Consider the following 26,589-nt stretch of genomic DNA (forward strand, 5'->3'; position numbering starts at 1 on the left):
TAAATGACAAACGGCCATTAAATCAGTTATAATTCATTTTAACCAGTTTAATTTATAACAAAGCCTCATGTTTTATAAGCTCTTCATGTGTTGTATACATACAACATTTATATACATGTATAAATCTGGATTTATACAGTAACTGAAGCTGCAAGTGAATGAGGAGCAGTAAAAATCAAAGGAGCAGGAAATGGAAAATACTCAAGCACAGTACAAGTACCTTGAATTAGTACCTAAGTGCAGTATTTGAGTAAATGTGCCTCCACCTCTAGCCACAGTGTCTTCATGAATCAATGCTGCTGCTTCATGTTGAGTTACGGTTCAGTCACTGCGGAGCTCAAAGTAAAGAACAGGCTGGAGCCCTGTGTTTACAGGCGGGACAAGCGGTCCGTGTTTACCGCACCCTGCATCGCAGCTTTAGAGAACCAACGTGAACGGGTCACGTCCCGTGTGTGTCGGTATGTGACCCTCCCTGAGCTCGAACACCGAGCACCGCCGCGTCCTGTTGGGCTCAGCCTGGTGAAAACATAATGGAGTCTGAGCTGAGACGAACAAAAATGGCGGCTGAAGTACGAGCCCCAGTCTGAGAAATCTAAATGCGACATTTAAACAGTTAAACCGACCGAGTCCATTTTGAGAAACACGAACACCGATTACCGTAATGAACAAAGGTGAAGCCGAAGATGTAACGAAGCGACACGAGTTCACATCCACAGCCGGAGGTAACCGGTTCCCAGCGGGTTAAAACACAGACAGTAGTGCGCTTCATTCCGCCCTGTTTTTTTTAAATAAATCGCGCCGATCACGGGTTAAACCCTTCCGTTAAAGACGCCGGTGTGAGGCCGACCAGGAGACGGTTTCCGTGTTCAGTGTGGACACGTTACCGCCAACATCATGTCACAGTCCGTTTTAATCCGCTGAAATTCATCACGTCCCAGTTTGACTTCATATAACGACAGAAAACCTGCTGCCACGGTCATGGCGGCTGTCCCGGCGTCAGGCGGTTTAAATGCGCCAGTAAACAGTCCAACAGGTAGAGCAGACCTACAGACGACTACATCCCGCCGTCCCGTTGCTCTCCTCCGCAGATAACGGACAGCAAATCCGTCCGGTGTCGGTGCTCAAGCTCTGGTACAACTTTTAAAATAGGTGGCAGCAGCAAGATGGCGACCGAGACTGCGCAGTACCAAAGAAGACGAAGACGGACGATGACGTGACACTGAAGGACACCGCGTGCTGTTTTTCCCTCCTCAGTTAGAACACATCCATGATGTCGGTGAGGAGGCTTGTACGACGGAAAAACACACGGTAACGTTCGGATTACACGTTCACCGTCGTAACACTCGGTGTGTTCGCGCAGCAGAAGGTAAAACATGTGCTGTTATCAGAGCACATGGTGTGGACGGGACAGACCGACCGGGGGTGTAGTGTTTACTGGGAAGCCATTAACGGGCTCAGCCTCAGGCCTGCTGCTGCTAGCTAGGCTCCACTCTCTTTAAGAATCTTATTGGATGTAATGCTCAAACACGTCGAGCTGAAACTGGTCAGACGTGGTTATTGATCGTCATTAGATCAATATTTGCCTTAAGTTCGTCAAACTAATTAGATTTTTCATCAGGTTAAGTTTACACGCCGCTGATAGAAGGCAGTTTGCAGATCAGTTAATGCGTGTTACAGAGACATATTAAATAAATAAATATTACAGAGCGTCTGCAGGTTTGACTAGTGTTTAAAAACCATTGAATTCAGTTCCCTCACACATGCCAGATAAGGTGTTAAATGACATTTTTCTTGCCTGCACTCAACGGCACAAAGACTCAAAGTGTTGGTTTGAGCTTATTTGGGTTCATGCATGGACAGATCATGAAACAATGGGCTCCTGGGCATAGACAAATAAGAGGCCCCCAGCCATCCTGTCCAGGACCCCCACACTGAGAGAGAGTTAAAACAATGCAACTTGTGTGTCTGTTTAGCATCTTATGTGGTTTGTCCTATGTGTTTTGTGGTTGTTTTGTGTCGCTTTGGTTGTATTGTGCATGTCATGAATGTGGCGGTATGCTAAGCAGAATGTGGTGTTATGCTAACACACTCCCACTGGATGGTTTGGCAACTGTGACAATAATCAGGTCGTCACCTTTGGGAACTTACTCCCTGCTGGTTGGTCTTTAAAATGGAGACAAAATGGCGAGTGTCAAATCACAAGAATATAGCTATGGGCAGGTAGCAAATGCAAGTTTGTTAGCTTAAGGTTTTTGTTTTCTCTGCTGAGTCTAATGGATTTTGCTGTGTATTTCAAACAGTAAGTTTGCTGTTATGTCTTTTTAGACTATGTCCACACAACTATGTTTTAGTTTTAAAACACCGTTTTCAAACAAAAACAATCTCTGTTCAGATGAGTATTTGTCCGTATCAGAAACAATCTCGGTCTACACTATCACACCTGGAAGCTCATGCATACCTGAGCATTCATGTGCACTGGGCATTTAAACAGGAAGCAGATTGTCATCTCTGCGGTTGATTAGTTGCATAAAATACTATAAACGAGGAACAGCAATGACAATTGCAATTGTGTTAAAATGCAGAATTTAACTGAACAACAGCTGCTACCAAAGACGACAAGGTCAATAACACTTGTATTTCAATAATCTGTGTTGTATTCACCACTGGTACTCGAGGCAGATTAGACCCAATCAGGAGCAACCGTGGGTGTGTATGTCATCGATTCTAAAGGTCTCAGTCCAGACTGCAATGCAACACCTGAGTTTTCAAACCAAAAGGCATCGAGCGGTGTTTCCAAAAGCCTCTGTTTTCGTAGGTGAAAATGTAGCAAAAGAGATGTGTTTTAAAACGAAAACGTAGTAGTGTGGACATAGCCTTAATCGTCAACAAATCCAATGTGCAGATCCAAACCAACAATGTGTTAGTTCATCTCTCAACACTTTCGCCCATGTCTCAGGCTCTACACTTCAACTCATCTATAAAATGCCTAATATATTTTTTTAAGAAAACAGCTGGACACTCGTTTTCATCAAACAAACAGGAGAAAACAGTGCATTCTTTGGGGACTATTTTCAGTGGCGGATTAATCCACATTGGCTGCTTTAGTGAGTATTTCGGGGCAGCGGGATAGTGGTACAGTGTATGTGTTCATGTTAATGAAGGAACATGTCACCCAGTGCAACAGTGAGACTCTGATGTGTTTGTGGAAACAGTGGAGCTCTGTGGCTCTCAGAGGAAGAAGATACAGGTGTCAGGACGTATGCAGTATTGATCTGATTCTGCACATGAGATTTAATGACATCACCAGAGATGGACATAAAATGCGCTTCTTGTTCTGCCTTCTCAAAAGCACTGATGTCATTTAACAATTTATTTAAAACGTTGCCAGTTTTACGTTGTTGAGGAAATCCTTCTCTCAACACATCAGTCTGTAAAAATGTGCTTTCATTTATTTAAGTTATTCTATAGTCTGAGATAAAAGAAAAACAAAACAGCCCTAAAAACCCCACAATAATAATCAGACCATAACTTGCAAAGCTTTACATTTAAAACATGTAAGCAAATTGACATTATTAAATGACTTTGATTGAATGAATAATTTAAATGAATTCACGTCACAGAGAGATGTTTAAATTCCAAAAACTACATCAACAAAATGAAGCCAGCAATTTTCCAGGTTCCATGTCTGAACAGGTTTATAACCTGCAGAATTTCAGTCAATCAAGTCTTCGCTTACTTTGGCCGGAGACTTCAGTCGTCCTACATCTAGCACTCTGCACCATGTAGCTTGTATAAGGACATTATCTGGGAATTGAAGCCCACAGTTATAAATGGGAGTGGCAGTGAGTTGATGGCTATCCAACCTCAGCATAACGTGTTTCTGGAACTAAAGCTAACATCACAGCTTGCACAATGACAAATAGTTGACGAAGGTTTATCACTTTTGTTTTTCAGAATGCTGTCTTGAACCATTGTACAGATGTAGAAAAAGTGGGATCCTCCAGTCCTTTAGATGCCTGGGACCTGTTCATGTCTTCTAAGAAAAAGCGGAAAGGCATGGTGTTCCATCACGAAGGGGCAACCACCCCTGCAGCAACACCTGCAGCCGAACATCCACCTGCATGCTTTGTTGTTCCTAAACCAGGGAAGGCAAGTGAAGGCGGGATGGAACAAAGCACCTGTGTAACCAATGAAGAAGTAGACATGGTGGGTAAACCCAATATGTGCCCATCAAAGGAAGCCATCAGGACTTCTGGTGGACTTCCTGCTTTGAAACATCCAACAAGTTCAAACCCTCATTCAGACAACCTATCACCTGATAGCAGCTGCAAAGGCATCAGAGTGACACTGGACAACAACAGCATGTGGAACGAGTTCTTCAGATGCAAAACGGAGATGATTCTGACTAAACAAGGCAGCAGGATGTTCCCCTACTGCCGCTTTCGCATCTCTGGCTTGCAGCCATCTAGGAAGTACTCTTTGATTATGGACATTCAACCTTTAGACAACAGTCATTACAAGTGGACCGGCAAGAACTGGCAAGTCGCTGGGAAAGCAGAGTGTCATGTTAAGAGACAACCATTCGCTCATCCAGAGTCCCCATCAACTGGTCAACACTGGATGCAGAATCCAGTGTCCTTTTATAAGCTGAAGCTCACAAACAACATCTCAGACCAAGAGGGGAACACCATCCTGCATCCAATGCACCGCTACCTGCCACGACTGCATGTAGTCCAAACTGACAAAGCTGCTAAAGACATAAAGCTAAATGGTCCTAGTGTCGTCACATTCACTTTCCCCCAGACTGAGTTTATCGCAGTAACTGCTTACCAGAACTCACAGTTTGCTCAGCTCAAGGTCGACTACAACCCATTTGCTAAAGGACTGAAGGAGGATGTTTCCACTTCATGGGGCATGAAGTTGAAACTTAACTCTGGTAAAGACTCACACAAAGATGGAGGCACAATGACCAACGAGCAACATCCTGTGAAGAAGAGCTTGAAGTCTTTGCTCGCAAATCATAAACCTAGAAGCTCAAAAGCAGCAGACTCAAAACCTTCAGTGTCAAGTGACCTCCAGAAAAATTCCACTACAAACAAAGATCAGTCGCCTGCCAAGGTTCCAGATGAAAGTTTGTGGTAAGAGTTCCACTTTGATAGAGAAGATGACGTGCTCTTCAAATTTTTTGTACCAAGGTTTGCAAGAGAGTACAAGGATGAATATCAGATTCTTCTAAATGTCCATCTGCATGTTCCAGAATATATTAAAATATTGTTTCATGGCAATGCACCTTACAACCTGATGGTGTTTTGGTAGTTACTGCATGTCTTGTGCTTCCTTTACCCTTCACCAAATGTGGCGACATCTTAAACCTTCTACACCTATGTTGGTTTCACATGGGTTTGGATTAGTGTCTCACCAGTTATCTCTAAGATTTTGCACTAGAATGGGTATCTTTGCCTTTCCCCTTTACACACATGCGTATGCTTGCAGGTTTAGTAATGGGCATATAGTTTACATATTACGCTATGATTGGACTGTTATTTTCTCCTGTTGACATATTAATGGGGCAGAACAAAGAAGCTCATTTGCCAAATGATGTTTCTCATCTACTGCAACAATTGGCTTTTGCAGTCACTTCATAGTTGAGTTGGAGATAACAACTCAACTGCTGCTAATAGCTCTGCCTCATGTTCCATTCTGGGTTGTCGCTCCTGCACATCAGAGATCATTGGCATGAAGTTGAACCTTTCTCAACTTCTCCAGGTCATGCTTGAATGAATTGTTAGAGGACGCGTTAAGATATTTCCAGAGGTTCTGTTAATGATGAATGGCAGGCTGTTGTGCCTGCAGTGTTGAAGACCTTATGTGTGAATGGGGGATGGTACATAAGTTGTAACAACAAATATTAGCGAGATGCGTGAAGCTTGGCTGTGATTGGCTAATGTGCGTATAAATTTGCAGCACCAGCCAATTATGACACTTATTTGTTGTATGTTGTTATTCAAATGTCATGGTTCAGTTGTACAGTATATCATAAGTGACATGTTTAATAATACCGACGTCACTAATGTGATGTTTTTATTTCTTGAATTCCTTCAGCAGCAGTTCACGTCCAGCTCAGAAGTTATTTTCTGAACTTATTCGGGAGGCTCACGTTTCACTACACCGCTGTAACCTGGAGGAGCTGGGCATCGATAACAGCACCACTCATAGAACTGAGCTAACAAACACTAAAACCACAGCTTTGAAAAACAGCAGAGACGTTTGCAAGAAAGACAATGTATCTGGAAAAACACATAGTGAAACATCACCGGAAAAGAAGAGTGAAACTCCCTTAACAAGGAGGAAAATTAAGGGTGACAAGGGCGTTTTGAATTCACTGGATTTCAAGGACAATGTTAGGACAGATTATTCTGAGGTCAGTAAGGTTGTTGCTGCTCCAGTGGTGTCCCAGAATTCCTCTGTGGACTCAGATCACCAACCTAAATCTGAAGCTCCATCAGAGATGAGTGTAAAGCAGCATAAACGTCCAGCGCCCCTACCTCTGCCTGCCCTTGCACTTTTTTTGAAGCAACATTCAACAAAATCTAAAAAGGCCAAAAGCAAGCCGGACTCTCCTCCCCCAGCACTCCCTTCTGAACCTCTGTCTGGATCACAGAGTTCTGCTGCAGCCTCTGCATGTCTGCCTTCTGATCATGCCAGTAATGCAGCTGGTCCCTCGAAGTATCTTACCGATGATTTCACAAAATCAGACAATCAGACCTCTGGACATACGGTTGCAGAGGTTCATCCAGGTAAAATGGGGTTTAATGTCACTGGACAAGCAGTTGAAACGGCCCTTCAGCCTTCTGGTCCGTCATGTCCAGGTGCTGTTCTTACTCCAGAGCCAAAGGGACCAAGAAATGATGAGTGCATGGTCCCCATTTCAGTTGCAGAAAGCCCAGGCTCAGACCTGGCAGTACCAGATGGTACTTTAGTGTTACCCAACTCAGATCAGCCATTTTGTACTTTTGGGACATCTACATCTACCATTTCCTCAACTCTTGCTACCTCGTCTTCATCTCCCATTTTGTCACCAGCCCTTGACACAGTGTTACCTGCCCTGAACTCACCACAAACACCAACCATCACTGAGTCTTCCACACTACCTTCTGACCCCCCCACCACAAATAGTTTGCTTCCTGACCCAGAGTGTTGTTCTTTTGGTTTTGAGCCTTTGTCACCAACATGCTCTCCAGAACCTTTACCTCCCCTGCCCACCTCGTTAACTTTACAACTCGACTGCAGTACTTCTGAACTGACTCCAAAAGCAGTACCTCCCGAAGAGTTACCGCCAAGTGAACACTCTGCTGCATCTGTATTCAAATGGCATACAGTGTTACCTCCACCTGAGCCGTACATAGACGATTCATTCACAACATTTCAGACCACATCACAGACGCTTCCTTTAGTGTCTATTGCGTCGCCTCTGTTGCCTTCCCCGACTCCCTCCCATGCTGAACCACAGACTCTTGACATGTCCGTATCCACTCCTCCCCGCAGTCCACCATCACTTCAAGAGAACGAACAGTCGCTGCCCTTCCCAGCAGAACTGTCCCCCCTTGCTCTCCAGTTGCCACTGTCTCCAACCTTTTCGTCATTAGATGGAGACGGATTATCACCCACGCCTTCAATTGCAGACCTCGTGCACTTTTTCTCCACCGATGATGACCTCGCGATGGGGGTGGAGTTTTCAAACACTGAGGCAGTGGCTGTTACCTGCTCACCTCCTACTACAGTAGAGGCAAATGCACAGGAGCCTTCTCAGCAAGTGCAGCCAGTCCCAGCTAACAAACCCTGCAAGCGCAAGAAGAAGTCCCGGCGGCGAAAGCTTGCCCAGATGAATAAGGATCTGAAAGTTGATGAGTCCACCTATACAAGCATGCAGCCTAACCTGGAGGAAGTGGAGGAGCAGTTATTTATCTCATTCACGTCAAAGGTAAAGCTTAAGTTGTTATGTCTCAAAGATTTGTCCATAGCACAATATGTTTCCCAGGATGTTTTCTGTATTTTTAAATAAAGGGAACTTGAATCTGGAACGGAAACCATGTAGCTCAAGTCCAAAACACACCACTGTAATGTGACAGTTGTTCCAAGTAAACAATCTCACCAGAGTTAGCAGGGAGTATGTCATGACGGGTGGACTAAGCATGTAAAAAAGAACACCACTGGTTAATATACCACAGTTGATACTGAACATTTTATGGCTAGTACTGACTTGTCACATCCAGGCTCCTGTGCCTTGACTTTTTTTCTTGTCAGGTAGTACCTTCTCTTCATCTGTGGTTTTCTAGCTTTCACAGTGGGCGGAGAGAAGTTTTTGATGTAGAAAGTTAGCAATAGCTCAATAAACAGCTGTCAGATAATTAATAAAGACAATATTAAGAGTACATTTCCAAGTTGTTTTCAGCTGAAGATATTGGCTCTTGACTCTTGAATCAAGATCAGTTTATTTTCTGCGTTATTATTAAATTGTGCTTTATCTGCTGATGTGTCCAATGATTCAAATGTAATGATGCAGTAATAGTGGTGTGTCTTAGACCATGTCAGGATAAATGGATGTGGTGGTGTGATACTGATACTACATACTAGAGATTGTGGGACTTATACCAAATGGTTGAAAATATTAAGACTTCTGCTAAGTATTTCAACAGTGTGAAGCAGGTTGAGGAGGAGGATCTCATCATTACTGTCAGAAAACCTAAAGCTAAACAGCTGTTGAGCTTCTTTGTTACTGTGTTGAGCTGTTGGAGTCATCTCAGTTGGGCGTCTACTTCACTGAATCATCTCCATCTTTAGACAGTGCATGTGACTGTGGACTGATGAAGATCTGAACTCTTTGAGATGACTTAGTGACCCTTCAACAAGTCTCCTTCATCCTCAGGCTACGTCCACACTACTACATTAAATGCCTCCCGTCCACACGACTCCGGAGTTTTCAAGCACTGAAAACGGAGACTTTTGCAAACCTCGCTGGACATGTTTTATTTTGACAACTCTGGAGTTGTGTTGCAGTCTGGATGGACGACACAGACACCCATGGTCGCTCCTAATTGGGCCTTATCAGCTTCACCACCGGTGAATACAAGATGATAATGAAATACAAGTGTTACTGACCTTGTTTTTTCTAGCAGCTCTTGTTTAGGTAAATTCTGCATTTCAACACTGCAGCTATCTTTACTGTTCCTTGCTCATTGTATTTTATGCAACTGATCAACAATCTGCTTCCTGTTGACACCGGCTCGCATATGCTCAGTGTACGTGATTGCTCATGTATGTGTGTGGTAGTATGGACGGAGATCGTTTCTGATATGGAGCTAAAACGCTCATCTGGACAGATATCAATTTCGTTAGAAAACACTGTTTTAAAATGAAAATGTAGTAATGTGGACGTAGCCTCAGTCTCTGAGATCTTTGTGAGGCCTGGTTCACATCAGCTGATCTGGTTTCACTGACTGACTCCAGGTCTGTTAACTCCTGACTCCAGTTAGCTCCTGTACTTCACTCTCCTGTAGGGGGCTGTAGAAGGACTGCCGACTGTTGATAACATCGTGTCTGACTTTAATATAACTTGTATACAGGCAATTAAAAACCAAACCTCATATTTCAGGAGGCCCTCAAACTTCACATTGCAGACTCCTCTGAAGAAACGAACACACAACCTCAGACGACACCTGAAGGTCATGTGACGCAACCTCAGACGACGACAACACCTGAAGGTCATGTGACACGACCTCAGACGCCATCTGAAGGTCACCTGACACAAACCCAGACACCACCTGAAGGGCATCTGATGACTCAGACACCACCTGAAGGTCACCTGATACAACCTCAGACGACACCTGAGAACGGTGACATCACGTTTATCTTGTTATTACAGCCAGATCATGTTTATTTGTTAGATGAAGGATGTGAGTTCAATTCAAGTGTGTTCAGTACAGAGAGGTCAGGGACATGGTTAGCCTAGCTCAGCATAAAGTTTGGAGGCGGGGGGAAACTGCTAGCCTAGCTCTGTCAACAGAGAAAAACAAATCTGTCAACCAACAATTTTAGGTGGTTTATTTGACTTAAACCATGTTTATATTAACAAGTGACTAAATCTGATCCTGAAAGGGATTACAGGCTAACTCTGAGCTAACAGGATCTACAGGCTAGCTATGAGCTAACAGGGACTACAGGCTAACTATGAGTTAGCAGGAACTACATGCTAACTTTGAGATAACGGGAACTACTAGCTAACTCTGAGCTAACCAAGACTATAAGTTAACTTTAAGTTAACAGGAACTAGAAAGTTATTCTCAGACGATGGAGCCTAAAAGCTAACTCAAAGCTAAAAGGAACCAGAAGCTGTCTTTAAGCTACTTTGAAGTAGCTAACTCTAACAGAACCTAGAAGCTAACCCTTACAGGAACTACAAGCAACAACTACAAGCTACAAGAAACTAAATGCTAACTCACTTAAAAAACACGTGACCTAGAGACTAACTTTAAACTACCTTAAACTTGAAGCTAACTCTGAGCTAACGAAAAACTAACTTGCAGGTTAACAAAAATGAGTAGCAAACAGGACCTAGAAATGAACATTTCCTAATGCTTAGGTGACAGGAACCAGGCTAAAGTCCTGGCTATTATTGCTACAGACAGCTACCATTACACAAATTATAACTGTTTGTAGCTGGCATAACATCAACTACCTGTAACATTGATTATGCTATCTGTCTATGCTTGCTATCAGTTTACCCCTTTATTCATTTTGCCAAGCTAGGCTTACCACATCTTGGACGTTGCAACAAGCTCAGATATGTTTATTTACAGCAAATGAGACGTGAGTGTGAGTTTAATGAAACTGTGTTGATGTCCAGCAGAGAGTCAGGAGCAGAGGATCTCAGTCTGTGAAAAGACTCTCCTCAGAGACCTGAAGCTGATGAAACACAAACAGGTCATTCACCCTGTGCTGCAGGAAGGTTCGTATCAGCTTGCTAATGTTCGAAAATAACATCTAAAGTTCCTCAGGGAGGCGCAGCAGAGCTTGGGGGGGGGGGCAAAGACACTGTGAGGAATTAATGATGTCAAACATGGTCCTCCTCAGAGTTCTGAATCAGACTTGAACCACATGTTGATCTGATTCAGTGTGACTTCACTTCCTGAGGATGTGATTATCTCTGATGTCCCTCCAGAATAAAGCTCCAGAGAAAATCAGAATCCTTTATTGACCTCCAGGGGGACATTAGGTTAAAGTACAGTTGCTTCATCAGCAAAGAATAGAGAATAGGAAGTAGATTTTTAAGATAAAATATAAATATGAAATATACATAAAAATGTCCTTTATATTGTGATATATAAATTAAAAAAATAGAAATATGTAAGAATATGAGTTTAAAATTGCACTTTTTTTGAAAGTGTCAGAATTGCAGTTAGTAATATATATATATATATATATAGTAAGTATAAATAAATAAGTTATTAAGTAAAACACAGACTGCAGAACTTCATTGAGAATCCTCCTGTTTTTAAGTTTCCTTCAGTATCACAGTGATCCAGTGATAATCGTCTGAGCATCATGATACACTGCAGACAGGAGCTGATCACAGCTGATCAGTGGGCTTGAAAACAGAACAGCAACAATACCACAGATTATGTGATGGGTTAATTGTTTCTGTGGTTGTACTGGTTCATAAACAGGCCAGTGTGTTGGTGTCAGGATATTTCCATCAGATCAGCAGAAACATATTTGACTCCCTCCATTTTCACACCAAAGTCAAATTTCAGTCTGAGCTGATAAACCGCAGCAGAAATAAAACCTCAGAGATCCAGTGTGAGGATGTGATGACAGGAGGAAACAGGAGGTCTCTGTGGCTCCGAACAGGGACTTCAAGTAGCAACAGTTGAAGCGCCGGCTACGGCGCCCATATACATTCCAATGTGTTGCCATAGTAATGGAAATCAAAGATCGCTAAGCAAGATTTAACTCTTAACAGCAGCTTACTTCACTTCTTCAGGGAACAGAGGTCTCTCTGAACGCTGCTACAACACGTCTCTTAGAATGACCTGAGAGCTCTTGATATTTGCTTTAGAGACGATTTAACATCAGATGAGGAGTTTGAATAAATCTGTCACTTCAGCACCACGGACAGCGTCATGGTTTCATCAATACACAGCACAGTGGGGTTGGAGAGGAAGGATGGAGGTTAACAACAGTCTGTCTGACATGTCTATGAATAAACTGTAAAAAATCTGTCAAATTATCACATGTCTTTAAGAAATATTCTCTTAATCCATAAAACTACTAATGGTGTAATTGAATATAAACAAAGTAGGAAGTAGGAAGGGGCGACATAGAATCGACGCCCTCGCATCACGCCGTAGCCGTTCCTTCAACCGTCACTGCTTAAAGTCCCTATTATTACTGTGGGAGGAGGCGGGCCTTAGAGAAACGCACAAAGTGACAGCTGCTCCGTGTTATCGTCCTTTTAAACTCAGTGGGTCTGAAGATGAACCTGCTGGATTCCACTCTGGCCATTGACCTGCAGTACCTGGGAGTCCGTCTGCCCATCCCCCCTCCCGGAGTCTCTCTGGAGCCGCTGACCCAGGAGCTGCCGCCGTCTCAGGGTTCGTACCTTCACACTGACCTGAGTCAGGTTTGCATGAAGCTGCAGATCCTGCCTCTGATTGGCAACTTCAATATTGAGATTTTTAAATATAATAATATTTAATATAATTTAATACTGTAACTGGACCAGACTCAAAACTGGGTCATCCATGTGTCAGTAAATGTTCTAAGTCACGGGTTTAGTTTAGTTTTTATTATTAGTTTCCATGACAACGTTTTACTGCTGCAGCTGACAGTGATCATTCATCTTATTGATTAATCAGTTGATCAGCTGGTCTGTGAATCAGCAGGAGAACAAAACCCCAAGTACACAGTTTAATGTGATGTCAGATCAAAAAGAAACAGAATGAATGGGTTATTAAAATGTTTTCTGTTGATTGACTAATTGACTAATTGAGTGACAGTTGCAGATCTTTTTTATTCTGTTGTATTTTTTAACCTCCATCAGCTCTGACTCGTCTCCTCTCTGCTGTTTTCAGGTGCTTCTGCAGCGTTTGTGTCCAGAACTGGAAAAACCACAGATGTGACTCAGATTAAAGGCTGGAGAGAGAAATTCAGTCCATCAGAGGCTCCGCCCACTCCCTCCTCAGCCAGACCTGAAGGTAACCACGTGATGTGGACCATGATCTGCTTCTTTGTGCTCTAATAATTTAATCAGTATATTTTGTGAATAATGTGACTAACAGCAGGATCTTCTCAGCTGTGACCAGAGGCGTCATGTTTTCCTGTTTTCATGTTGTCTGTTCGTACAGAGGGAAGAAGAAGTTAAAATCTGTAACTTAGATGAAGATCAGATCATATTTAGGACAAACACAGTCTGTTTTAACTAGTAACACTAATCGTTGCGTTGAAAACATGATTCAAACTTTCACAGAGAAGCTGAAACAGTGAGTGAACCTTGACTACTGATATGAACAGAAGTTAAGTCAGGAGTTATCAGACCTGGGACCAGATGCATAAATGATGCGTAGACACAAAAAACATGTGTACGCCATTTTATAAACAGAGTCTTTACTCCTTCCTTTGACCATGTGAACACACGGTTTTCCAAAATGATCCAAGTTACAGTGAAAATACAAAATAAGCCGAGACACGTAGTTGAAACATGAAAACAGAAATAATTGTGTTTGTGTTCAATGTTGTGTTTGGTGTCCTGCAGCTGGTCCCAGTTCAGATCTGCCGAAGAAGAACCTGTCGGCTTTCTGCAGCGACATGTTGGACGAGTACCTGGAGAACGAGGGGAAGCTGATCGACGAGCGAGCCGCCAGCTTCTCTCAGCCTCTGGTGGAGCCGGTGGTCTACGAGCTCCCCACCAGGAGCACCAGCTACGTCCGGACCCTGGACAGCGTCCTGAAGAAACATGGCGTCAGCTCCCCCACCTCAGACCTCATATCTGGATTCGTCCCCCCCTCCAAGAGACCCAAACTGTCCCTCAAAGAGATGAAGGCCTCCAGGAAGGGAGAGAGGAAACAGAGAGGTCCTAAACAGACCAGACTCAGACCAGAACCTGCAGCTGGTCCAGTTTCAACACCTGAGCCCGGTCCAGCTGAACCAAACCTAGTCCCTAAACTGCCTGCAGTCCCGACCCCAGCTGTGTCCCCCCCATCAAAGCTCATCACTGAACCTCATAAGTCCAGGAGAAACCAGCTCAAGGTTCAATTGGATCACACAGAACCCTTAACTCTCTCCCCTCAGACCCCCACCTTCAAGAGGAGGAGGAAACTCAAACCCAAGACCTCATCCCAGACTCTCAGCCCCCCCAGGTCCACGCAGCCCCCGCAGGACATCTCGGAGGACCTGGCTCCTCTGGAGTCGGACTCTGAGCTGGGGACCGGAGCTGATCCGGGTGATGAAGCCCACAAGGACAGCGGACCTGTGATGACCCGAGCTCTGCTGAGACAGAAAGACCTGGAGGACGGGGTGGTGTGGGAGGGCCGACCCAGGACCAGCATCACCGAGGAGAGGGCCGCCATCGCTCTGACATCACTCTTCACACTGATGGTAGGACATCACTGACACACATTATCACATGATCATAATTAATCAATGATTCGTCATTAATTCTTCAGTGATTGGATAATGATAGGGTAATTAATTGGTTCGGACTCATCAATGATTCATTATTAGTCAATGACTCATCAATAATTTGCCCCCCCTTCAGGGTTTTGTCAGCGAGAACCCCACTGCTCCCCTCCAGCTGATCCGGAGACGAGCCCCCCCCTGTCTGAACGAGTTCTGCAGGCTGGGCTGCGTCTGCTCCAGTCTGTCCCACGTCTCCAGGATCAGTCACTGCGGCCGCCCCCCCTGCATGTTCGGCTGCAGCTGCCTCAAACAGAAGGTGGTCCTCCTCAAGAACCTGGACGGGTCCGACTCCAGCCCCTCCCAGCACGGAACCACCAGGAAGAGGAGGAGGAGGAGGAGGATGAAGATGGCCTACGGTAAGTCGGAGTGGAAAGAGACTGGAGTCTGGGGGATCATGGGTAGTGTAGTTTTTAAAATGCTCAGTAAAAAAAAATTAACAGTAAGCTGCTCTACAGGAGTCTGTGTGTGCGCGCGTGTGTGCACGTGTGTGTGTGTTTGTGCGTGCGTGTGTGTGTATGACGATGTCACCTGTCACTTCCTGTCCTGTGTGACTGTAGTTCTGAAGGAGGCGGACAGCGTTTCCCAGCCTGCCGAGCGGGTCCGGATTCTGTGGAAGAGGGACGGCAGAGACTCAGATCCAGATCCGATCCACGTCCCTGAAGCAGCCACCCCGCCCCCCGCCACTGTAAGACTGTCATTTACAGTCATTCAGTCACGTAGATCTGTGAAGTGTAGAAGCTGTAACAGACATTAAAGGGCTGCTCCACCCAAATAACAGAGGACACATTGAACCCGGGTGGAGCCTCACACACTGGACTCTTTGACCAAGGTGTGTGTGTGTGTGTGTGTGTGTGTGTGTGTGTTTCCAGGAGAGCAGAGAGAGTAACAGCAGCTGTGCCAGGGTCAGAGGTTACAGAGGAAAGAGGAGGAGCCAGAAACAGAAGGTGAGGGCGGGGTTATACAGAACAGCTGCTGATTCGTTGTGTTGTTGATCTGAAGTGTTTGTGTCTCCGTCCACATTGAGGACCAGCTGGATCCAGTTCTCACACACACACACACACACACACACACACACACACACACACACACACACACCATGCACAATGTTTGACTGTCTGATACTTTTCCTCCAGGAGGCGACTAAAGATGTGAAGTCTAAATCTGTCCGGCTGAAATCTCTGAGACAGAAAGACCCAACACTGAAGACAAAGACCAGACCCTCCAGTCCCCCTCCAGGTAGGTTTACTGACACCCCCTTCTCTTCCGTCGTCCAGCCTCCCTGTGCTGGTGCTGTGGTTGTTTTGTCTCTTTGTTGTCTTCTGTCTGAACTCCGTCACTTTCAAACAACAAATATTGACAGTCCATACGAGTCCAGGTCTCATCAACTGACCTGGTGGAGCGGGTTGCTGGTTTGAGTCCTGTCCACACGTTGTAAAAAACAATAATAATGATAATAAATAAATAAGATTGTTATGTTTCTTATCTGTGACTGGTCTGACTTTGAAAACATTGATGTGCAACATATCAGCTGATTCTCTGCTCGTCCTATTGGCTGAGCTTCATTTGTATCAGATGAAGCATCATACGATCAAACAGGAAACAGAGTCATGTGACAGAAACCCGGAGACTCAGGTTTTGTGTTTTTCCTCAGCAGGTGAACCAGCTCAACCGACTCCCTCCAGTCCTCCCATTCCTCCCAGTGCTACCAGTCCTCCCGCGGAGCCGACCCCCAAGCCATCGAAGCGTCTCATCATCCTGGCGGAGTGTAAGTGGGTGAGCGACGCAGACAGAAACTACGTGCTGAAGAAGCTGTGCGAGGCGATGGCTCAGGACCGGCTGGACGGTCCCTTCTGGATCAGAAAGTACCTCATCAGTCCCATCAGCCAGACGGTGGAGCAGAGCGGCGCCGACCACTGCATCCAGTACAAAATCCACATCTCCAGACCCAGAGTGGAGCGGGAGAGTCCAGCTGCACCGCCGAGAGCAGGACCAGGAACCCAGAGCAAGAAGAAACCACAACAACCACAGGTCTGAAAGAATTCACACTGTTTCCTCACAACAGCTGAGAACCATGTCCCACCGGAGGGAAATCAATCAGCCGATATCCGATAATCAATCAATTGCTGATGTCGTTGTTGTTGTCTGTTTATATCATAGTCAGATGAGATACAGGCCTCCACTTGCTGCTGCAGCTGCTTCAGAGTAAAAGCCTGAATCACTATTTTATCTTTTATTGTGTAGGAGGTTTGATTATTAATTGTTGATTTTATATTTCCCTACAGCAGCTATAATATTATTTACTGAGTATCACAACAAATAAACAGTTTGCATATTAAATGAAACCATGTGAGAAGTTCAGAGGTCAAACCCAGAACAGACCCTGACGGCCCGGCTTCAAAGATAACGATGTGAACACGCTGTGTCTTGAACGTCTTGTGTTTCTCTCTAGAACCTGAAACAGGTGACATGTGAGGCGGAGCCTCTGCAGGAACATCAGCAGGAGGTGATGGAGGAGGCGGAGCCTCTGGAGGACTGGCAGCGGCAGGTGGAGGAAGGTGACATCCCAGAGGAGGGATCAACACCTCTGCAGGTGGATAATAGGAGGGGGAGGGGGAGGGGTGGATGGAGAAAGAGAACAAAGGCAGAGAGAAAAAGAAGAGAGAGGAAGAGGATGAAGAAGAAGAAGATGGTCAGCATGGCGCTGCCCTTCCTAACAGGGATCTCCCCCGCCGGATTTCTCTCAGCCAATAGGAAACAGCCGGGAGGGACTGACCACCTGGTCCAGGTAAGAACTCCATATATGGTCGTGACTGCAGAAGTTCAGTGTCTTTACTAACGAGCAGATATTAACAAACTAAACAAGCTGTCACTTAGAAACCTCCTGATCCGTTCTCTGTGGTTCTGGTCTCAGGTCAACGGGAAGCTCTATCCTCTGGCTAAGATCCAGCTGGGGAAGATGGGGGCGCTCCATCCGGCAAACCGTCTGGCGGCTTATCTGACCGGCCGGGTGGGGTCCAACAGGAAGCCACAAGGTCCTTCTTCATCCTCCTCATCCTCTTCTCAACCTCCCCACACCCAGAGTTCAGGACCGACCCCTCAGACCGCCCTCTCGACCTCTAACCTCACTGCCAGCGCCACCGCTAAACCCCCCCGACCAGTCACCCTAGTCACCCTGCCGACCCCCGCCACAGGTGAGACTCGGACCAAAACCACCGGGTCCAGGTGTGTTTGTGTGTTAGTGAGTGAATGTGATCCAGACTCGACCTGACTCCTGCAGGTTTGAGTTTTTAGACGTATGAGCCTCAGGTGTGAGTTTATTAGGTACACCTGAGTCTCCTTCCTGAAGGTTGATGTTCAGTGTGTGTCTCAACTGATTCACAGGTGAGACACACACCTGCTCATCATGTTGTGACCCTTCAGATTCACCTCGTGATCCTTGCTGGGTTCTGGTCCTCAGTTTGACCCCCTGCTGTTTCTGTTCCAGACTCTCAGGTGAGCAGGTCTGTGGTTCAACCTGTGAACCCGCCTCTGGGCTTGGCGGCTCCTGAAGGCTCTCGGCTGCTGATCCAGGTCCCGGCCCCCCCCCCCTCCTCCGGTCAGAGGATGGTTCTGCAGCTGGTCCAGACGGCGTCAGGTGTCCAGTATTACCGCAGACCAGACGGTAAACTGATTCAGCTGATTCCCATCAGCCAGATGAGACCAATCAACCCAAAACCACCTGTGACAGGTGAGTCTGAGCGACCAATCAGGGACAGCCTTCAATCTGCAGGGAGTGGTTCAGACTTTGAGCAGACAGAGCTGTTGAGAGATAAGAGTTTAAACTCCACACCACATGACGGTGGGTGTGAAGAACATCTTATCAATGATCAATTGGTCAGTTTGGTCTGAGGTGACATCACCGACCAACAGAAACACAGAGAACCTAGAACATCAAGTTCTTCATTTGTTTGTTCATCCTCAACTGTCAGTGATGATCTCACTCTCTCTCTGTCTCCTCCCCCTCAGGTCCATCAGGAACCATAAGCTCCCCCTCCCCCCTGTCCGGCCTCAAGTCCTTCTCTGTGCCCCCCCTCCCCGCCCCCCTCTGCCCCGGCTCTGGCTTCCTGTCTCAGAAGGGGACGTGCACCTTTAAAATCATCCCCTCCGGCTCCAACAAGGAGCCGATCATCGTCACCTGCCCTAAACTTCCCTCCCAGCCCCCCTCCAAAGTTGTGAAGGCAGCTGGCTCCTTCACCCTCCTCCAGCCTGGACTCCACCCCCCCGCCACCCCAGTGGACCTCATCTCCCTCAAACCCTCCGCAGGTCAGGGGGCGGAGCTCGGGGTCAAAACGGTGGCAGTGTCTGCGGCTCCTGTGGGTCCTGGTGGGATGTTGGTCCCTCAGAAACCTGCTTCACCTCAGACTGCCCCCCCTTCCCAGAGCCCCACAGAGACCCACAGAACCCCGCCCCCCCCGCCTCCTTCTCCAGGGTCAGAGGTCAAACCTGTACCCCCATCGCACCCCCCTGCTGAGCCTGAGCCGGCCTGCGACCTGGTGGACCTGGACATCATATGTGTGGACGACTATGATGACGCGGGCCTCGTTACCACGGAAACGAGGTCGACAGAGGTGGTGGACCTGGTCGGGACGTCGAGCGGAGAGACAGAAAACTCGTCCGACTTCGAAGACGAGTTGTCCAGCGAAGAGGAGAAGACAGGAGGAGGAGAGAGGAAAAAGCACGTAAGAGTATGTCAACGTTTCTACCTGAGTTCAACCACAGGTGACGGGGGTGTGACATCACTTCCTGATGATGTCATGATATCTGATGTCCCTCCACAATAAAGCTCCAGAGAAACAGAGGCTGTTGAACTTCATTAAGAATCCTCCTGTTTGAACACAGCTGATCACATCAGTGTGCGTCCTCAGTGTATTTGATGTGTGTGTGTGTGTGTGTGTGTGTGTGTGTGTGTGTGTGTGTGTGTGTGTGTGTGTGTGTGTGTGTGTGTGTGCGCACAGCGACACATTCACAACGTGTTGGAGAGGAGGCGTCGGGGGAGGATGCTGCATTTGTTTCAGGGTCTGAGGAGGGAGGTGGGACTGAACTACAACAAGACCTCCAAGATCTCCACCCTGAACAAGGTCAGACTGTTTACACTGATCAGCTGATCACACGCTTCTTCCTCTCCTCCCCCTCCCCCCTCCTGACCTTTTCAGTCCCGTCATCAGACCGTTAACTAGCTAACAGCTAGTTAACAAGCTAGTTAGCGTGAGGAGGAACTAACAGGTGTGTCTGTGCTGCAGGCGGTGCAGCTGATCCAGGAGCTGAGGACCACTGAGTCTGATCTGCAGAAGAAGAAGAGGAGGCTGATGAAGAGGAGGGAGGAGTACCTCTCCACCCTGGTTCCACCTACAGGTATGAACTGATTATAATACTGTAACCCCACCCACTCACAGCAGAGACACACCCCCCACAGTCTGACCCAGGTCAGTCACCAGAGACAAGGATCCCGAGGTTCTCCTGGTGGAAAAGGTCTGTTCTCTCATGCGATCATGTGATCACAGCTTCAGGAAAATAAAACATGACGACGACATAAATAAACGCAGGGCTATCACTCTTCATCAGACAGGATGATGATGATGAGGATGATGATGATGAAGACGCTCTGCTGTGGGATGAGCACACAGTGACCAGGATGTGACCCGTGGTGCGTCAGAGCGGTCACTAACACGGCGTGTGTGTTGTGTGTTTGTTCAGATAAGAGCAGAGAGTCCGGGACCGGGACTCTGACCAGACCCGGTCTGGTGGTGGTGGATCTGTCGGACCAGACGGACGAGCTGACGGAAAACTCGTCTGACGAGGACAGAGCGGACAGGACAGACACTGTGGTGAGAAACGGTTCAGTCCCACCTGTCGGCAGGTGTTAAGGTGACGTGTTACCTGACGTCTCTGTGTTTCCATCAGGAGGAGGGGAAGGCTCGGAACGTTGCCATGGAGACGGTGGAGAACAGTCAGCTGGATGTGGCTGAGTGGATGATGAAAAACTCAGAGTAAGAACTGGCTGAAATACATGATCTGTTTCCATGGAGACATGATTGACTTCATATAGTGACCAGACCAATATTTGTAATTAAGAAATAAAAACAAACTCTGAGTAACAGTAACAAAGAGCTGATCACAGTATTGATCAGGGTATTGATATGAGATCAGAGCAGCTGTATTGATACTGATATATTTGACAGTGTTTATGAGTCAAACAGTTTGTTTTTTCTGTTGCTGCAGACGTATTGATCGATCAGTCTCATGATCTAAGTAGAACCTGGATTCTAGAGCAGTTTTTTAAAAGCAGGTTCTCACAGAGCTTCATGTTAAGAAAAACACACCTGTGAGAATGAACAGGTGAGTGTGAAGTGACTTTTTTTTTTTTATATATCTCTCAACAGAGCTCAGAACGTCACAGCCGCCTTCAGAGCTCTCCGTTCAGCCATGAACAGCAACAGCTCTTCGAAGAGCTTCCTGTTACAACAGGTGAGAACAGGTGAAACAGAACAGATTTGTGTTTGTAGCTCGGATGAAAATCTGATCATATTTTGAAGAAATGAAAACAGAGGTTCACTGACTTCTTCTCTCTGGTCTGAATGTATTTGACTGTGAGCAGCAGGAAGTGACAGTTACAGGTATTATTGACTGTAGTCAACAATGAAGTGACTGTAACTCAACACTTCCACAGTAAAAGCCAGAGTCTGTCGTCACTGGAAGGCTTTTATTGTGAAGCAGCTGAGTCCAGGTGTAACAGTTGTTCTGTGTTTCAGGCTCGTCATCAGATCCAGACTCTGCAGACTGAGATGCAAAGACTGAGGTCTGTGAAGATCCTTCTGAACCAGCAGAGAAACTCCTACATCAGACGCATCTCCCAAAGATCAGGTGAGGAACCAGGTGATGGCGATGGTGGGGATGTCTTCAGGTTTTCTGGAGCTGTGTGTCGTGAGCTCAGATGTCAGTGACGTTCAGGTCAGGTCTGCGTGTCGGCAGAGATGCAACCTGCAGGTGTAGTTGTAACCTGTAGGTGTGTTGGTGGCTGCAGGTAAAAGTGAGCAGACAGTCCTGAGGAAGCTGCAGTACCTGTCGTCCAAACAGAAGATGATGGAGGAGCAGGAGAGACACCGAGCAGCTAACGCAGGGGGCGGGGCCTCTGATCCTCCAACAGGAGACGCTTCTGATGACGACATCATAATCATGTCTACCTACTCGCAGCAGCAGACTCCACAAGCTCCTCCCACTCTTGTTTCCGCCCCACCCACCATCACACCTGTCCAGATGTCTCAGAGGACCCTGCAGGTGTCCAAGCCCATCCTGGCTTCTCCTGCTGTATCCCAGAATGCACCTGTTGTGAGGGACCGGCCGAGGACGATCCCTAACATCCTGTCCCGCAGTAAAAATCCAGCTCCATCGTCTCTGCTCAAAAAGACTGTGGAGGGTAAGATTCAAAGATGGAGATATATCGATAGATTATTGATTGATCAGCTGATTTTTAACTCAGTTACTTACACAAGTCTCACATATACACTGTCTCGCTGTCAGACAAAGTATCTCACTAACTAATAGTAAGTGAGGAGGTTAGTTAGTTGGTCAGTAAGTGAGTGAGTTAGTTAGTTGGTTAGTGGGTGAGTTAGTTGGTTAGTGAGTGAGTTAGTTTGTCAGTAAGTTAGTTAATTGGTGTTTAAGTGAGTTACTTGGTCAGAGAGTTAGTTGGTCAGCAAGTGACTTAGTCAGGTAGTTGGTTAGTGAGTGAGTTAGTTGGTCTGTAATTGAGTTAGTTGGTCAGTGAGTTATCTAATTGATAATCAGACAAAGTATCTCACTAACTAATTAACAGGTTAGAGAGTTAAAAGTAAGTGAGTTAGTTAGTTGATCAGTAAGTGAATTAATTGGTCAGTGAGTTAGTTTGTCAGTGAGTTAGTTAATTGGTCAGTAAGTGAGTTAGTTTGTCAGTGAGTTAGTTAATTGGTCAGTAAGTGAGTTAGTTTGTCAGTGAGTTAGTTAATTGGTTAGTAAGTGAGTTAGTTTGTCAGTGTTACAGCTCAGCAACAGAATCATGAACTTACATTAAGACACTTGACTGTTACTAATGTCAGTAGTGTGAGCATTCGTCATTTTACGTAATTTTAAGTTATTTTACAGTAATTTACATCATCGTACATCATTTTACGATTACTTACGTTATCTTATTTATTTTATGGTATTTTACCTTTGACATCCTGTTGTCATTGTGATCAACACCTGTGTGTCTGTACAGGCGAAGCAACGTCCGTTCAGTCTCTCGTACCGACTCTGTCTCTGGTTGGTGCGACGTTGCCAGGACAACCGGTCCTGACCCTGAGCCCGCTGATGTCGGGACCAACGGTTCTGCAGACGGGTTCTACACCAGGTACTGACTGACCAATCACTCTGCTCTCTGCCTCAACATGCTTTAATTTTGAAAGTAAAATGTGGACTCTTCCTGTCTGTAGGTGTGGCCTCAGTCACCCTCAACATCCCCAGTCTGGCCAATCAGCAGATCCATCTCACCTCACAGCCCCACCCCACAACCGGTAAGATCTACAGCAGCTCCGTCCCCCTCACCGTTACTAACTTAACAGGTAACTAACTAACTGATTCACTCACTCACTGACTAACTAAACTAACTAACCTTACAGATAACTAACTTATTACCTAAAATGACAAAATACCTAACTCGCTAACTCAATAACTAACCAACTGAATAGTAGTTGACTAAATGACTCAACAGCATAACTCACAACTGACTCTTACCAACTAACAAACAAACTAACAAAACTAACTTTCTGACAAAATAACTAACCAACTACTTTAACTAGCTAACTCACTCATTTATTGAGTCGTTTATTTACGAACAGACTGACTCACAAACTGCCTGACACAATAACTAGCTCACTGACTGACTGACTGACTGACTTAAGTACTTACTAGGACATAGACTCACCACCTTCACTGTCTAACTCACCTACTACATTACTAACTAATTAACAGACTAACCAACTACACTGACTAAATAACTGAGTTACAAACTGACCCACTAATTTACTGACTAAATAAGTAACCAACTAACCGACTACACAGACTGACTGACTGATTGACTGATTGAATAACTAACTATATTGAATAAGTAACTCGCTCACCAGCTCACTGACTGACTGAATAACTAACCAACCACTCAGCTTATAACTAAGTGAATGAGTAACTAACTGTAATAACTAACTCACTCTCGTTAACTAAATAACTAACTGTTCAAGATTAACTCGTCTAAACTGTTTCTATTGTTTACAGCCTCAAACTTGAACAACCTGCTGCACCTGGTTCAACCAGCAACTAAACAACAACAACAACAGCTGGTCCCAGCAGGTGAACCCACCCCTCCTCCTCCCCTGGTGGTCTCTGCTGGACCTGACCTCTCCTCAGACCAGATCAAGGACCAGGACCAGGACCAGGCTCCATCTCAGACTGACACCAGACCTGAGTCCTCCTCGTCGTCGTCTCCACCCTCCACCCCGGCCCCGTTGTCCTCGCTGTGCCCAGGTCTGAGCGCTGATCATCGGGTTGGGCTCAGCGTGGGGGGGCCTCTGGGTCCAGGGACCAGAGGGGACGGTGAGACCGAGAGTCTGACGTCCCTCCTCAACGAGATCGTCTTCCTCAACCAGCAGACTGTCTCCACGGCAATAACAGCGGGGGTTTTGTCTGAGACTGATGCCACAGTGGGTGGAGCCAATGAACAGGGCCACGCCCGCAGCCCCTGGGCCCTGCAGCCAGACCCTGACCCTGACTACACTGTTACCATGGAGACGGAGGAGCCGGGGCTTCAGGGACACGCAGAGACGACGCATGTCGGACCTCAGACCGGACTGGCCAACGAGAACACTAAAGGTGGTGTCCTGGCTCCGCCCCCTCTGCTGCAAATGAAAGTGGGTGGAGTCAAAGTGGCAGAACCCGCCAGCAGTGACGGAGCAGCAGCAGCAGGGAGAAGCGGGGGAGGGGTGAGGATGGAGGAAGGCGTGGCCTGGAGGCCAATGCCGAGGCTTGTTCCTCTGGGGCTGAGAGGAAACCTGCCCAGCTGACATCACACCGCCTGACTGATGATGTCACAGCAGGTTCAGGCTCTCATTGGTCAACAGTCAGAGAACGCTCTCTTTTTGGCTCTGGCTGTTTGAGATGTTTAATTCCTGAGAATTGTCTAATGATTTCCTCTAAAACAGAAACACCACACATCTGACAGCCAATCAGAAGCCCTGCTGTTGCCTTGACAACCAGTCAAACCTTTCATTGATGTTTACAGATGATCTGAGATTTTGTTTAGTTTGTTTGTCTTTTATTTATTTTGTTTTTCTGAACTTAAACTTGTCAAGGCAGCAACACGCAACCAGAGCCACTGTGTGGGCAACAGTTGCCAGGTAACAGTTGCCGGGTAACTGTTGCTGTGGATGTTGCTTTTTAGTTTCATGGTTTCATGATTGTTGCCAGAGCAGGATCATAAATCAGACACATGTTCATGTAATGTAGTGCCTCTCTGATATCCAAAGATGTGTGTGTGTGTGTGTGTGTGTGTGTGTGTGTGTGTGTGTGTGTGTGTGTGTGTGTAGACGTCAGTAATGTAAACCCAGCAGCCTCTTCTCTGCAGACTCAACAGAAGCTTCCTGAAAGTGTGTGTGTGTGTCTGTGTGTGTATGTGTGTGTGTGTGTAAGTCTGTAAGTCTGTGTGTGTGTGTGTGTGTGTGTGTGAGAGAGACATCACACTGAAAACACACCTTTGAGAATGAGGTGGAGATATTTGGAGAAAAGAGTCGTAGTGTTGTGATTCAGTTTCTTCCTTGTGACATCATCATGTGATTTCATGATACTGCAGCTCAGGGTTATTTTCATTATTGATCACTGATCGTTATTTGATCAGTAAATGTCAGATATCGTCCAACAGTCCTCAGCAAAACTGCAGGAGGCAGGTGACAACTAAACCTGAAACTCAGAATGAAGAAGAATCAAGTTGCTCTGATTGGACGGAACCGAACTGCAAAATGTAAATACATTTAAAACATATTGAAATATTTAAGTTTGAAACCATCACTGAATAAATTTGCTTTGAAAACTTTAGAGTCAAAACAACTTTATTCAGGTCACTCAAATGTTTTTCTTTCATTTTTGATCAAACTGATAAAAAAAACCAAGTTACTGAAATTGGACGTGTGAATTTTAATCCAGTCGAGTGAGTGACGCTCAAACAAAGAGGAGAAACATCAAGACGTTTGCATGTGAAATTAAACTTAAACTTTATTCTAGAAATGTATTCCTCAAAGTCTGAACTCTAATCTCCCTCCATGTTGTTTGTGTGGAGCAGCTGTGAGATGAAGCCAAACACTTTGTGTAGTCGCATTTGATTCATTTCAGTTTTCTAACAGGACGCAGAAAAACCTCATGTCAGGAGGAAATATTCAGTCACTGGACAAAGAAACAAACTGATTTATTAAAACAAGTTTCTTCATATTTTAATAAAAACACTAAGAGTCTCAACAGGAAACAGCGGCTGGTGTCTCACCTGGACTCACCTGGACTCACCCTCACCTGCTCAGTGTTCACGCGGCACCACAGGACAGTGAAAGCATCAGTGTGGTGTTTTGTGTCAGACGACTGTTTTCAGATGAAGCTGCTTCTTTGTGTTGAACCGGTTGATGTTTGTACAGTTGTGTACAGTTGTGCCGTTTGTTTTTTTTACATTTGTATTTTTGTACGCATTAGACAAACGTTCTGATGTAAATATAAGTTGTCTGAACACAGACGTCTCACAGTACTGCACCACGAGTATAAATAAAGTTTGAA

At 45.8% G+C, this 26,589-nt stretch overlaps 2 protein-coding genes across 2 annotated transcripts; both read left to right on the forward strand.

Moving 5' to 3' along the window:
* The first annotated feature begins 1,166 nt into the window (after positions 1-1,166).
* mga (MGA, MAX dimerization protein) lies at positions 1,167-23,098 on the forward strand. The gene is made up of 27 exons (XM_022766101.1): positions 1,167-1,366; positions 3,955-5,138; positions 6,103-6,302; positions 7,647-7,981; positions 9,653-9,893; positions 10,907-11,005; positions 12,522-12,650; positions 13,131-13,253; positions 13,811-14,652; positions 14,813-15,089; positions 15,291-15,418; positions 15,867-15,969; positions 16,388-16,761; positions 17,183-17,288; positions 17,403-17,518; positions 17,645-17,924; positions 18,218-18,460; positions 18,739-19,451; positions 19,728-19,850; positions 20,013-20,124; positions 20,467-20,597; positions 20,674-20,759; positions 21,153-21,237; positions 21,522-21,633; positions 21,794-22,186; positions 23,006-23,053; positions 23,091-23,098. The coding sequence occupies exons 2-27, from the start codon at positions 4,057-4,059 to the stop codon at positions 23,096-23,098; spliced, it is 6,489 nt and encodes a 2,162-aa protein (XP_022621822.1). The 5' UTR covers positions 1,167-1,366; positions 3,955-4,056.
* On the forward strand, positions 23,062-26,589 carry LOC111237118 (MAX gene-associated protein-like). The gene is made up of 3 exons (XM_022766095.1): positions 23,062-23,137; positions 23,220-23,300; positions 24,055-26,589. The coding sequence occupies exons 1-3, from the start codon at positions 23,098-23,100 to the stop codon at positions 24,837-24,839; spliced, it is 906 nt and encodes a 301-aa protein (XP_022621816.1). The 5' UTR covers positions 23,062-23,097; the 3' UTR covers positions 24,840-26,589.

Source organism: Seriola dumerili, unplaced genomic scaffold (assembly GCF_002260705.1).
Source record: "Seriola dumerili isolate Sdu_G_001 unplaced genomic scaffold, Sdu_1.0 BDQW01000811.1, whole genome shotgun sequence".
NCBI classification, from domain to species: Eukaryota; Metazoa; Chordata; class Actinopteri; order Carangiformes; family Carangidae; genus Seriola; species Seriola dumerili.

Coding starts and splice junctions, on each gene's coding strand:
- mga (XM_022766101.1), top strand. CDS start 4,057: ATGGTGTTCCATCACGAAGGGGCAACCACCCCTGCAGCAACACCTGCA. Junction 15,090..15,290: donor GAGGATGAAGATGGCCTACG/GTAAGTCGGAGT, acceptor GTGTGACTGTAG/TTCTGAAGGAGGCGGACAGC. Junction 22,187..23,005: donor GCTCAAAAAGACTGTGGAGG/GTAAGATTCAAA, acceptor GTGTCTGTACAG/GCGAAGCAACGTCCGTTCAG.
- LOC111237118 (XM_022766095.1), top strand. CDS start 23,098: ATGTCGGGACCAACGGTTCTGCAGACGGGTTCTACACCAG. Junction 23,138..23,219: donor GCAGACGGGTTCTACACCAG/GTACTGACTGAC, acceptor TCCTGTCTGTAG/GTGTGGCCTCAGTCACCCTC. Junction 23,301..24,054: donor ACAGCCCCACCCCACAACCG/GTAAGATCTACA, acceptor TATTGTTTACAG/CCTCAAACTTGAACAACCTG.